Here is a 12,691-nt window from a genome sequence, read left to right as displayed (position 1 = left end):
ATTTTTTGAGTAAATTGTCACATGACCAGAGCAGTTTACTTCCTGGTTGCACCTTGAGAAGAGGATGGCTGCCTCAAAGCTCCAAAATAAAAGGATAGTAAAGTATGTTAAAATAAACATAGAAAAAAATATTTTTGTACACATGCTCTCTAAGTTGTTTAGTTATGATATATGCATTTACAATTAGTCAAATGTCTTTGGTGTGTTTGCAGAATGAGTAAACATATAAGCAGTCACAATTGTGACCGGTGGGATAGAAAGTTGTATCTAGATGCACACATACTAAATATACAAAATTCTTCAGGATGACTTTAAGTGAAGTCCTTGACATGTAGATGATGGCCCAGACAAACATGCAACATTGCAATCATACCTCAAAATGAGAAAGATGCTTTTATAAGTGTTGGTTCAGATATGGACTACCAGGGAGAGATGGGCCATTTGCCAGCTAGAATTTAAAATGCTGAACTGTTGGAGACAGATGATGACCGGAATAAAATTTACTGTGAACTCCCCCTCCCCTCACCCCCACCCCAACCAGCCCCCCACTGCAATATATCACCTTTGAAAATTAGAGTACAGGGCTTTTAGAAAACGTTCCAGGCAACCACAAGAGCCAACCTCTTCTTCACCATTGTCTACTGTTAAACGGCCAAGATCTTCTAGCCACCCAATAGATAAGATAAAAGAGCCTCCAACATCCTCATGTCACAAGACTGGCCAGTCTGAGAGACCTCCAAGATATCCTAGATGTCAGAACAGGTCTAAAGACACCCCAAGGTCCTCTGAATTCCAGAATGGAGTCTGAGGAACCTTCAAGGTCATCTAGCAACCAGAGGGGTCAGCCCGAAGGGGTATGGGCACAGCCTGAGGTGGTAAAAAATAGTCAAAGTCAAATTTATTTATATAGCGCTTTTCACAACACATGTTGTCACAAAGCAGCTTTACAATCGTATGGGTCCAGATCCCTAATGAGCAAGCCAAAGGAATACATATAGTATACAGCCCCAATGCTGCTGAATGTGTCAAACAGAGCTGTCCAGATCCAATGGATCCAATGAGAGATCAATGTTGAAATGTCCAAACTCTACTCTACCCAGACCAAGGCCAGGCCACTGAATATGAATATGGAAGAGCTCCTTACATTCTATGGGATTTTACTGGAATCCGGATACAGCACAATTCCAAGAAGGCGTATGCACTGGTCGTTTGATGATGTACACATTGAAAGCATTTCAAATGCAATGCGGAGGAAACGATTTGATGAGATCATGGCCTCTCTACATTTTGTTGACAACACCAAGATCACAGTGGACTCATTTTTCGAAGTCAGACCCATCTTCACTGAGCTCAACACATCATACAAAGTCATGCCATATCCAGAATGGCTGGTTGTGTATGAAAGCATGATACGATATTATGGCCATCATGGATGCAAGCAGTTTATCAGAGGCAAACCAATCTGTTTTTGTTATAAAATCTGGAGCCTTGCCTCACACAAACGGTACATGCATCATATGAAGCCATATGGGGGACGCTTCACGCTCCTCCCACAGACCAGATTAGGTCAGGGGCCTCAAGATTCAACATCACAATCAAGTCCAAGAAGTGGTGGTGGCCCACTTTTGCATGGTCTCTCAACAGTGCACTTGTGAATAGTCATTACTTTTATAGAGATGTTATGGGAGGGACCATTGATCTGCTCACCTTCACACGAGTAGTGGCACAAACCTTTCATTGAGAATACGCATATCATCCCACCGGTCACAATTGTGACCGGTAATAAAACACACTTTTTCATCTACTTTTCTCATTTTTTTGGAGGAAATAATTCTTGATTATTTCAAAGGGTTGCTAATAACACATGATTTGCATATTTGCATGTCTGGGAAAAATTTGGGCATAAATGGGTTAAGTCTGGTAATGGTGATAGGTGGTGGAAGGAGGAATGTATGTGCTAAGGAGGTGAGAATAAGAATGGGTGAGGTGTGACTAGTCTGGAGGCTGGGGATTGCAGGCTGACTGTAGTTATACATGACAGGAGGGATAGAGAAGGTCTCATTTTGTTTTTCAAACCTTGGATAAAAGGTCTTTTGCTGCTTTGAGTGTAGGATGTCCTGCTGTTAATTGAGTTTTTGGCTTGTAGTTTGTAATTGATGATCCTCACTCATAATCCCAGTGGATGGAGTAGTCAATTTAGTGGAACTGCTGTTTAAGCGTGTGTTCTAGCATAGCTTAGTTTAGCATGTTTACAACCCAGCTGGCTTGTGTTATGCATGTCCTTCCCAAAGACAAACAATCACAAATTACGACAAGTTAGTTGTTCATCTTTTCAGCTTTGAGTAAACTATTGGTTAGAACAGTTGTCAATCACTTTGAAGGCGTCACTTGGTCGCTTTTGCAGTTACTTGATAGGCACCCCTCCCTCCTCCTCCTCCTCCTCTCACCTCGCCAGGCAGAGGTGTGAAAAGCTGTCATTCAAAGCCACCACCACTCTCTGGACCAATAGCAACCACGGAATTCAAAAGTAAACAGATGTAGTTTTGCAGTTCGAGAACAGATTATGTAAAACAATGCTGAGAATTGTTTGTTGTTTTCGACAAAAGAAAGCATTATGCAATTTTACGCAATGAAGTGAGCAAGCAGATAAAGGTATTTACCAACACTGTTTTAAAGTCTGATTGTGTGCTTTACACCAATGCATCCAACACTTTGCATTGCACTTGGTGATGTATGGCTTGGATGCAGCTGCTCAACCAGGGAAAGCCATTCCACGAAGCTCTCTGCACACTGTTCTTGAGCTAAGCTGAAGACCACATGAAGTTTGGATGTCTGTAGTGATTGACTCTGCAGAAAGTTGGTGTCCTCTTCACACTATGCACTTCAGCATCCGCTGATCCCACTCCGTCAGTTTACGTGGCCTACCACTTCGTGGCTGAGTTGCTGTCGTTCCCAATCACTTCAATTTTCTTATAATACAGCTGACAGTTGACTGTGGAATTTTTAAGAGCGAGGAAATTTCATGACTGGATTTGTTGCACAGGTGGCATCCTATAAAAGCTCCTCTTCCAGCTCTTCTGGGAAGATACTGAGGCCCGTATTCTGTCCAGCATGTCCAAGATCTTCCTCAGGGTCTTCTCCCAGTTGGACATGCCTGGAACGCTTCACCAGGAAGGTGCCCAGGGGGCAAGAGCCAGCGGCTCTACTCTGAGTCTCTCTCAGATGACTGTACTCCTCACCTATCTCTAAGGGAGAGCCCAGACACCCTGACATTTATCCCAGACACCCTGTGGATAAAACTCATTTTCAGTCACTTGTGTTGGTAGTCTTATTCTTTCAGTCACTACCAGTGTTGTATAAAGTATTAGAGACCCATACTTGAGTTAAAGTACAAGTACTCTATCAAAAAATGTACTCGAGTAGAAGTTGAAGTGTTCTTTAAAAACTTTACTTAAGTAGAAGTACAGAAGTATTCAGCATTTTTTGTACTTAAGTATTGCAAGTAGTTTATTCTAAAATGTATTACTCAAGTACTGAAAGTAAAAAGTACAAGTATTGTATTTTGAATTAATTAAAGAAAGCCATCAAAGTTTGATTATCAATTGTTTTTATACATCACTTATAAATCAAAGATGTCAAAGACCACAAATACAAGTGGTCTGTATGTACAAACAAGTAGCAACTTAAAAAACTGGGCTTAACAATTCGTACACAAAAAACAGATAACCTATGTCCCGCTACGTCGTAGGTTTGAAGCAGAAGTACAAGTTCGCCTTAATTTAGCTGAGAAAACGAGGTGTATTTTGGACGTAGAATCCGTCCGTCAGATTCTAAGGGTGAGCCTACTGCCCTGCGTTTACCTCCAATAAATGCCCTTACCCTAGAAAAAAGACTACACTATAAAAATTGGCACATGATTAGTCAGAATGAAAAGAAACACGGATTACTGTTGCTAAAAACACAACTCAGCATGACATAGCCATTATGATTGCCAGCTAATGTTAAGTGAATACTGCAGCATGTCATGAACATAATTAGGTTAGCTAAGATATCTAACATTACTAGCGCTTACTGACAGTTAAAGCTGGTGTGTCTTCTGTGCTTTATATTTATAACTTACATTGATGTGAGGGGATCTCCTTCCTCACCCTCACCGCCACGATCACTCGATGTTGAAGGTGTGGAAGGTGCCAATATGTACATTAAAACGCCAACAAGCAGCACTTATGCTGCTCTTCCCAAACACGGTACCATCTCTTTTAATGAGATATAATATGCAAATTATTTGGAATAATTTCGAGTATATGTGTATTTGTATAAGTATGTAAATTAAGCTGAAGGTGCTGGAAAATAATAATAATAATAATAATAATAATAATCTTTATTTGTATAGCACCTTTCATACATACATGTAACTCAAAGTGCTTTACAGTATAAATAAAAGAAACATTAAAAGGAGATGAGACAAAAAGACAAAAGGAAAATGTTAAAAGAAATTAAAGATAAAAATATTAAAATAACAAAAAGTAAAAAAGTAAAGTAAATAAGATAATAAAAAGTAAAGTAAATAAGATAAAACTATTAAGCGGATCTAAACAGGAATGTTTTGAGACTGCTCTTAAAACTATGCAGGGATGAAATGCCTCTGAGCTCTTCAGGAAGAGAATTCCAGAGCTTTGGGCCATAGTGGCTAAAAGCACCCTCGCCAATCTTTAATCGGCTTTTAGGAATCACCAGTAGATTACTGTTTGAAGACCTGAGAGACCTGACTGGAACATATCTAACCATCATTTCACTCAGGTAAAGAGGGGCAAGACCATGAAGACATTTAAAAACCATGACTAGAACCTTAAAATCTATTCTAAAGCTGACAGGTAACCAGTGCAGTGAGTGGAGTGCAGGTGTAATATGATCTCTCTTTCTCCTGCGGGTCAGAACCCTTGCAGCCGCGTTCTGAACTCGCTGTAGGTACGAAATAGAGTTCTTTGGAAGAGCAGATAGAACAGCGTTACAATAATCTAGCCTTGATGTGATAAATGCATGGACAAGTTTTTCACTGTCAGCAGGAGAGAGCATATCTCGGACCTTAGCGATGTTTCGAAGGTGAAAATAAGCTGTCTTGCATGTAGTCATGATGTGTGATTTGAAGCTGAGCTCATTATCAAAGGTGACGCCCAGGTTCTTAACACATTGTCTGGCATTCAAATTCATTTGATTTAAATAAGTCTGGACATCATTCCTTTGTGAATCACTGCCAATAACAAGAACCTCTGTCTTCTGTTTATTTAACTGCAGAAAATTGTCAGACATCCATGTCTGTATATCATCTATGCAGTCAAACAGTGAGCAAATTGATTTTAGGGCTTTAGGTTCTAGCAAAATATAAAGTTGAGTGTCATCTGCATATTGATGATAACTAATACCATGTTTATTAATGATGTGAAATACTGCAAATGGACCTTCAAAGTGCCGTACAAGTGCATGAATTCCACCTTGTAACTTCGCACGCACAAAAATCGAGAGGTGCACGAGAGGTGGCCAACGCGCATGGGCGGAGCCACCGTGATTGCGTCATTTTTGCCGCGCGGACCCTTGCGGCAGTCACGACGTGTCAGTTGAACCTAGATTACGAAGCTCAAGACTTGAGTGAAGGCAGCAGCAGAGTAAACGAGACGCGACCGGAGCATGCGCAGTTTTCTCATAGACAGCCTGATCGCTTGACCCGTTGACAGCGCCAGTTAACGTGTTTATAATTGTAACGAGTAACTATACAGCATGTAAAAAGTGTATCGGAGTAAAAGTATTAAACTGATGGAAAATATGTAGTGAAGTAAAAGTGGAAGTAGGAGGAAAAAATAATACTCCATTAAAGTACAGATACAGCATTTTAGTACTTAAGTGCAGTAGTGAAGTAGTTCTACTTCGTTACTATACAACTCTGGTCACTACTCACAGCTTGTGACCATAGGTGAGAGTCAGAATGTAGATTGACCAACAGGAAACCAGTCTGACTGTCGGCCATCCAAACCAATCTCCTGCTCCCAGTCAAGGTCAGCAGCCCTCCATCCTTACTGTATGCAGTGTTGGTCAGGAACTGCTTTCCTCTCCTGAGTCGCCTCATGGTTTTGCCAGAATCATCTCTGAGCTGACCGAAAGTCAGTTTCTTAGATTTATGTTATCACATATTTTAAACAACGAGCAAATAGTTAGTAACTAGCTAACCTGCTTTGTGTATCGCAGTAAAAAAAAATTGTGGCTATTGCCCAATATATTTTCAGCTGTAGTCAGAATAGAGAGAGGACAATATAATGTCTAACCCAGACTGCAGTGAATTGTTATATCACAAAAAAAAGAAATTTCACCTGCAGCCTTAACCCTGCACATATTTTTGTTTCATTCAAGATTAGCATATCGGCTTCACATAACGGCTTCTGAAGAATCTGTAAGAAAGGAGCTGCAGCTCGTATGTGCAGATTTGCATTTTCAAAAATGGATCTATTTTTTCAGAATCTGTGAGGAGCTTTCCTTGGTCCTTCATTGATCATGTAGAAGTTATAGTTCATGCTATTAGTTACAGCAGAAGCTATTATTGCACCAATTCACAAAAATGAAAAGGGTATGGGATTAGAGCTGGGTAATATGGCCAAAAATGTTATCATGATAATTTTTTCTGTATTTATTGACCACAATAATTATTGTGATATAACGTTTTGTAACTGTAATAGTAGGCCGGTCCCAGAGCTCTGGGGAGACACCCACTTCCAGACCCACCCCCACAGCGGCACTCCCCCGCTCACAGTCCCCCACCTACTGACACTCCTACTCATTCACTGTGCACCTGTTTATCTTGCCCTATAACGCCTACAGTTATCGCAATTCAGTGCCATTCAGACATTCCTCGAGTCTGTCCAAAGCGTGCCAACCCATTCAATGGACTGAACATGTCTTTGTCCCTCTTTGAACATACCGAGTTTGTGACTATTTAGCGCTCTAACGCTTTGCGTTGTTATTGTAGTGCCTTGGGCCTTTTTTTGTTTGTGGACTGTGTCCATGCTTCTCTGTTGAAATGGACATTAAAGAAGTAACAGCTCCACTCTCGCCTTCTGCTGCTTCTGCCTCGTTACAGTAACAGTCACAGCTTTTTAAATAATAATAATTACATCAACAGAGTATACAAATTACTCAAACCCATAATGAAAGATATGAACATTTATATTTTTATTATTATGCCCCAATATTTAAAACCTGACTTTCCTACCATACAAAAATTCTGTTATCTGTGTCCTGAGTCTTGAAAACACTATTAGGGCATTTTTTCATATGGGGTAAAAGTCAACAGTATTTACTGTTGTTTATGAAATACGCCACTGCTTGATGGCTGGCTAGCACCACTGCTTAGCAGGTGGCAAACAAAACCTGAACATGTGTGTATAAAAAAAAAAAAAAAAGAAACAACTTGACTGGATGGATGGTATTTTTTTTTATCTGGTAAAGCTAATTAGAAATGTTTACAGACTTTGTTTGCACTGCATGTAACCACGGGATTAATTGCACTTGATCCAAACCACTTCCATACGATGGACATGAGGTTATTTGTCACGTCTCTGGCCACAGACGGCTACAATACCCATGATGCCACAATGAGACGCTATGGGTCTAGATCACCTGAGTACTAATTGTAATTCTCATCTGTATATGTGCACCTCACAGACTTGGCAAAGACTTGCCACCTTTCCTTGATTGACTGTGTACCAAGCATTTATTCTTCTATTGCCTGTATGAATTCTTACCTGCATTGTTTCATTGGATTTCGTCTCTGCCCCTCTGGTTTGTCCGCCAGGCTTCCTCGTGCTCTCCTGTGTACTATCCCTCGACTGTTTCTGCTTAGCTTTTTTGGATTCTGTTTTTGTATTGTTGCTTCACTGTCTGGCCTATTGGTTCCTGAACCCCTGCCTGGCCCTAGAATTGTGTTTTGGATCATCCTCCCTGCAATTAATATCTTTTATTGCTGTATTCTGCAAGCATCTGCAACTCCAAATGTCACATTATTTTTGTTTGTCATAGAGAGCAGAAGGCTTACCTTCATCTCCATATCAGAATGCAGCTTGATGGTGCACTGCGTTGTCCACCTTGCATTGGCAGCTCCATTTAGACATGAAATAGAAACGAATGTTTATCAAGTTATATTGCCCAAATATTCATCACGATTCAAATTGAAATACCATATTTTCTGGACTATAGAGCGCACCTCAATATAAGCCACACCTACCAAGTTTTTTTTTTTTAATGGAAAATGTTGTATAAGCCGCACCGGGCTATAAGCCTCATATATCTACTGAACTAAATACAGTGAGTCCTGTTGCGCTTTGATCCTCTTTCACCTTAGCGCAGCATGTTCGTTGATTGCAAGAGAAAACATTACCAGTCTTGTCTTTAACCTTTTATTAAAAGTAAACAAATATACAGAGATCTCTGGAGAGAGTGCACACAAAGCCTATCTACTCTATCCTGTAGCTTTGTGTGCAGGTCTCTGCCTGAGACACTTTCCTCCTGTACTATTATAGTGTGGCCTGGGTATAAGCCCCCCTCTCTGCTGGACACAGGCGCTGCACGTACATTCCATATGTTAAACCTACAGCTGTTTTCACTTATTTTGGAAGCGAGGTTTTCACTTGCTGACCTGGACAAACTGACTTACAGAGACTCATCTTACATATCCCGTTTTTAGAACACTGCAGACACTTAGAGTATTGGAAACTCGTATTGGTACTCTGCTACAAGTATTGGTACTCTGCTGCTGCCTTCACTGAACACTTGAGCTTCGTAATCTAGGTTCACTTGACACGTCGTGACTGCCGCAAGGGTCAAAAATTATGCAATCGCGGTGGCTCCGCCCATGTGCATTGGCCACGGGCGCGGTCGCGTCGCGAGGTCTTGCACCTGAAGTTACAAGGTGGAATTCATGCACTTGTACGGCACTTTGAATGTCCATTTTCAGTATTGTCCAGCACCTTCAGCTTGATTTATATATTTATACAAATACACATATATTCGAAATTATTCCAAATAATTCACTTTTTATCTCATTAAAAGAGATGGTACTGTGTTTGGTAACAGCAGAAGAGCAGCATAAGTGCTGCATAATAAGCTTGTTGGCATTGTAAAGTACATATATTGGCACCTTCCACACCTTCAACATCGAGTGATCGTGGTGGTGAGGGTGAGGAAGGAGACCACCCTGGGTCCTACCTAGAGACAGTGTTTGCGTTTGCTGGAGTGAAAGTAAATTCCTATAGGATGAAGTGCCATCTCTGCCTCCCTAAAGAGGGTGAAATATTGGCCTTCAAAATTCACCTTCGAACTTGAAGAAACACATTAATGTAAGTTATAAATATAATGTACAGATGACACGCCAGCTTGAGCTGTCAGAAAGCACTAGTTAGCTTAGATATCTTAGCTAACTAACCTAATTATGTTCATGACGTGCTGCAGTATTCACTTAACATTAGCTGGCAATGATAAATGCGATGTGATGCCGAGTTGTGTTTTTAGCAACAGTAATCCGTGTCTCTTTTCATGCTGACTAATCATGTGCCCATTTTTATAGTGTAGTGTTTTGATAGGGTAAAGGCATTTATTGAGGGTAAACGCAGGGCAGTAGGCTCACCCTTAGAATCCGAATCTTAGAATAGTTGCTACTTGTTTGTACATACAGAACACTTGTATTTGTGGTCTTTGACATATTTGATTTGTAAGTGATATATAAAAACAATTGATAATCAAACTTTGACGGCTTTCTTTAATTAAATCAAAACACAATACTTGTACTTTTTACTTTCAGTACTTGAGTAATACATTTTAGAATAAACTACTTGCAATACTTAAGTACAAAAAATGCTGAATACTTCTGTACTTCTACTTAAGTAGGGTTTTTGAAGAACACTTCAACTTCTACTCAAGTAATTATTTTGATAGAGTACTTGTACTTTTACTCAAGTATGGGTCTCTAATACTTTATACAACACTGCCTAGCACTATATGGGATCAGCCAAAAACTAATTTCTCTGTTACCAAGTGGATTTAGAGAGCATGGTCAGTCATGGTATGGTAATCTTTCAGTACATGTATAATGTCAGCATGCTCCTCTCTGTTAAAACTGCTGTAAACGTCATAAGAGAAAGGGAATGTCATTTTGAACAGTTAGTACCAAAGGACATTGCATCTTGAAGTGTTCCCACAAGGACTTAAGTCTTTTTATTAAAAGTCATAGTATTTGCCTCGTTGAATGACGTATGAACCTGACTGGTGATGTCTGTCTGACAGATTGCAGGCTATGTGAACCAGCCCATGGTGGATGTATCCATTCTGCAACGCTCCCTGGCTATCTTAGAGAGCATGGTTCTGAACAGCCACAGCCTCTACCACCGGGTGGCCCAGGAGATCACCGTGGGACAGCTCATCGGACACCTGCAAGTGTGAGCACATACACTCAAACACACACGCAAACACAAATAGGTCAACAAAGGTCCAGGTTCTTTCTTTCACCCATGCACTTCCACACCTTTAAGTATGAGAACTTTAGTCTAATTTTTCAATATTTTTTGAAGATTATTCAAGTGATACACATTTATCTCTGAAGCATTGGAGCAGCCAAAGAGCAAGATACCTCTAACTGTGTCTGTTTTTGCCATTGTGATTTCAGGTCTAATCAGGAAATTCAAACCTACGCCATTGCCCTTATAAATGCTCTTTTCCTTAAAGCTCCAGAGGACAGGCGCCAGGTACACACACACGTGTGCACACATAAACACACACACACACACACACACACACACACACACACACACACACACACACACACTCATGTCAAATATGCATATGCAAACACACAAGCGTGGAAGAATCATCTTTCACCATTTTCCCCATGCTTTCTTCTATAATGTCTCATTATCCACTGTTTGTTTACGTAAAAGTCTTTAAATATGTGTTCAGAGTCATAAAATTGTGTCTGTGTAAATGGAGATGGGGATAGTTTTCAGAATTCTAGTAATTAATAATTGGCAACAAAAAAAAAACAATAAACCTAAAGACAGCTTTCTGTTAATGTTAATGTTGTGTGGGAAATAGTTTAGGCCAGGGATGTCAAAGTCAAATACACCGAGGGCCAAAAAACCAAATTTGCTACAAGCCAAGGGCCGGACTGGTTCAATGTTTATTAAAACATATTGAAATGATTGCACATAGCCTATTGAACCAAGACCTAACACAGTGTATATTATTTAATGCTTAAATGATCTGTCAGTAATTTCAAGTGAAAACATTTTTCAACAAGCAAACAGATAAAAACAAACTTCCTTCAAAGAAAACATGTCCTGTACATTAAATGAAAAAAGTAATAAAGGTTTGAAAAGTGCTGGAATTTAGGCTAAAGTACTTGAAAATGCTTGAAATTGTAAGTACTTCGTTTCACAACAAATAGCTATCTGACTGAACAGTTCTCTTGTATTACGTTAACAAATACGAGCCTCTTGTAATTCCAGGGCCAAACATGAGAGAACGTGAAGACGTTAAGATTGGGCGAGAATAAACAACCATTAAATAATGTGAATAAAAAGTGAATTATTTCGAATCATTTCGAATAGATGTATAAATATTTAACTTTATTAAGTTTAATGTGCTGGTGCGCGCAAAGTTACAAAATTCGAGAGGTGCACGACCTCGCGAATCGACAGCGCGCGACACCCTCGCGCATGGGCGGAGACACTGCGATTACGTCATTTTCGCCGAGCGGACCCTCGCCGCTTGTGTGCGCTGCAGTGACTTCGCGGGCTACCGTTGCATTGTGGGGAATGTAGTGTTTGTGCGTGCAAAACACCAGCGGGCGGCTGTGGCCTGCGGGCCGGTTCTAATAGTAATTAAATATCATCCAGGGGGCCATAGATAATCAATTCGCGGGCCGGATCTGGCCCGCGGGCCTTGACTTTGACACATGTGGTTTAGGCCATATCATCGGCAAGTTATTTTGGCAAGGGTAAGTAACTAGTATTTTTGTATTATTGACAGTGTCTGAATACCCAGTTTTCAAGTTTGCTTAGAATTTATTTCTTTTAATATTTTATGGAACATTTGGGGGATTAAAAAAATTGTACATAAAGCATGCATTTGAGTGCATTCGAATAAGTGAGCTTTAAGGTCTTAGTATGTTTTGGTGGTATGATGTTCATTTCAAAAAACTATTTTTCAAACAGAAAAATCTAAACATTTTGTGTTTTTTTTACACAAAAAAGACTCTCACGGTGTTATTAGAAAGTTGCCAAATCCATAAAAGTTCTATGCATGTCTGCATGAATTTAACATGAAATGTGATCAGATCTTGGTTTTAAGTCCTAAATCTAGACAACCCAAGTATATGAACCTCTAAGAGCAACAGTTCATTTAAAGGGATAATTATCCTAATTATCCTAAATCCTAATGGGATGACCAAGTGTGCATTTAACAGGTCAAGAACATAAATCTGAGCCTTCGCTATCAAATTGCATCCACACAGGTTTATATAAATGTGATGTCTTGATAAATGGAAACACTAACTAGGGTGCCAATAATTATGGAGGGTGCTATAATACATATATAGCTATATAGATGAGTGGTGGTCTTCCATATCTTTTTACAAAATGTTCTGAACCACCATTAT

The 12,691-nt window shown here is 39.9% G+C and overlaps 1 protein-coding gene across 9 annotated transcripts in view; it reads left to right on the top strand.

Annotated features, from left to right (window-relative positions):
* Positions 1–12,691, top strand: part of elmo2 (engulfment and cell motility 2) — a 113,533-nt gene that overhangs the window by 43,944 nt on the left and 56,898 nt on the right. For 7 of the 9 annotated variants that reach the window (XM_076982320.1, XM_076982374.1, XM_076982529.1 and 4 more), the window contains 2 exons: positions 10,324–10,475; positions 10,703–10,781. In XM_076982320.1, coding sequence (XP_076838435.1) covers positions 10,324–10,475; positions 10,703–10,781 — 231 coding nt within the window. The remainder of the gene's footprint in view (positions 1–10,323; positions 10,476–10,702; positions 10,782–12,691) is intronic. The other 2 variants (XM_076982337.1, XM_076982312.1) reach the window with 1 other exon arrangement.

The sequence above is a fragment of the Brachyhypopomus gauderio genome, chromosome 1, assembly GCF_052324685.1.
Source record: "Brachyhypopomus gauderio isolate BG-103 chromosome 1, BGAUD_0.2, whole genome shotgun sequence".
In the NCBI taxonomy this organism is placed as follows: Eukaryota; Metazoa; Chordata; class Actinopteri; order Gymnotiformes; family Hypopomidae; genus Brachyhypopomus; species Brachyhypopomus gauderio.
The sequence above is the reverse complement of the archived record's forward strand: the minus strand, read 5'-3'. Positions and strand labels throughout refer to the sequence as shown.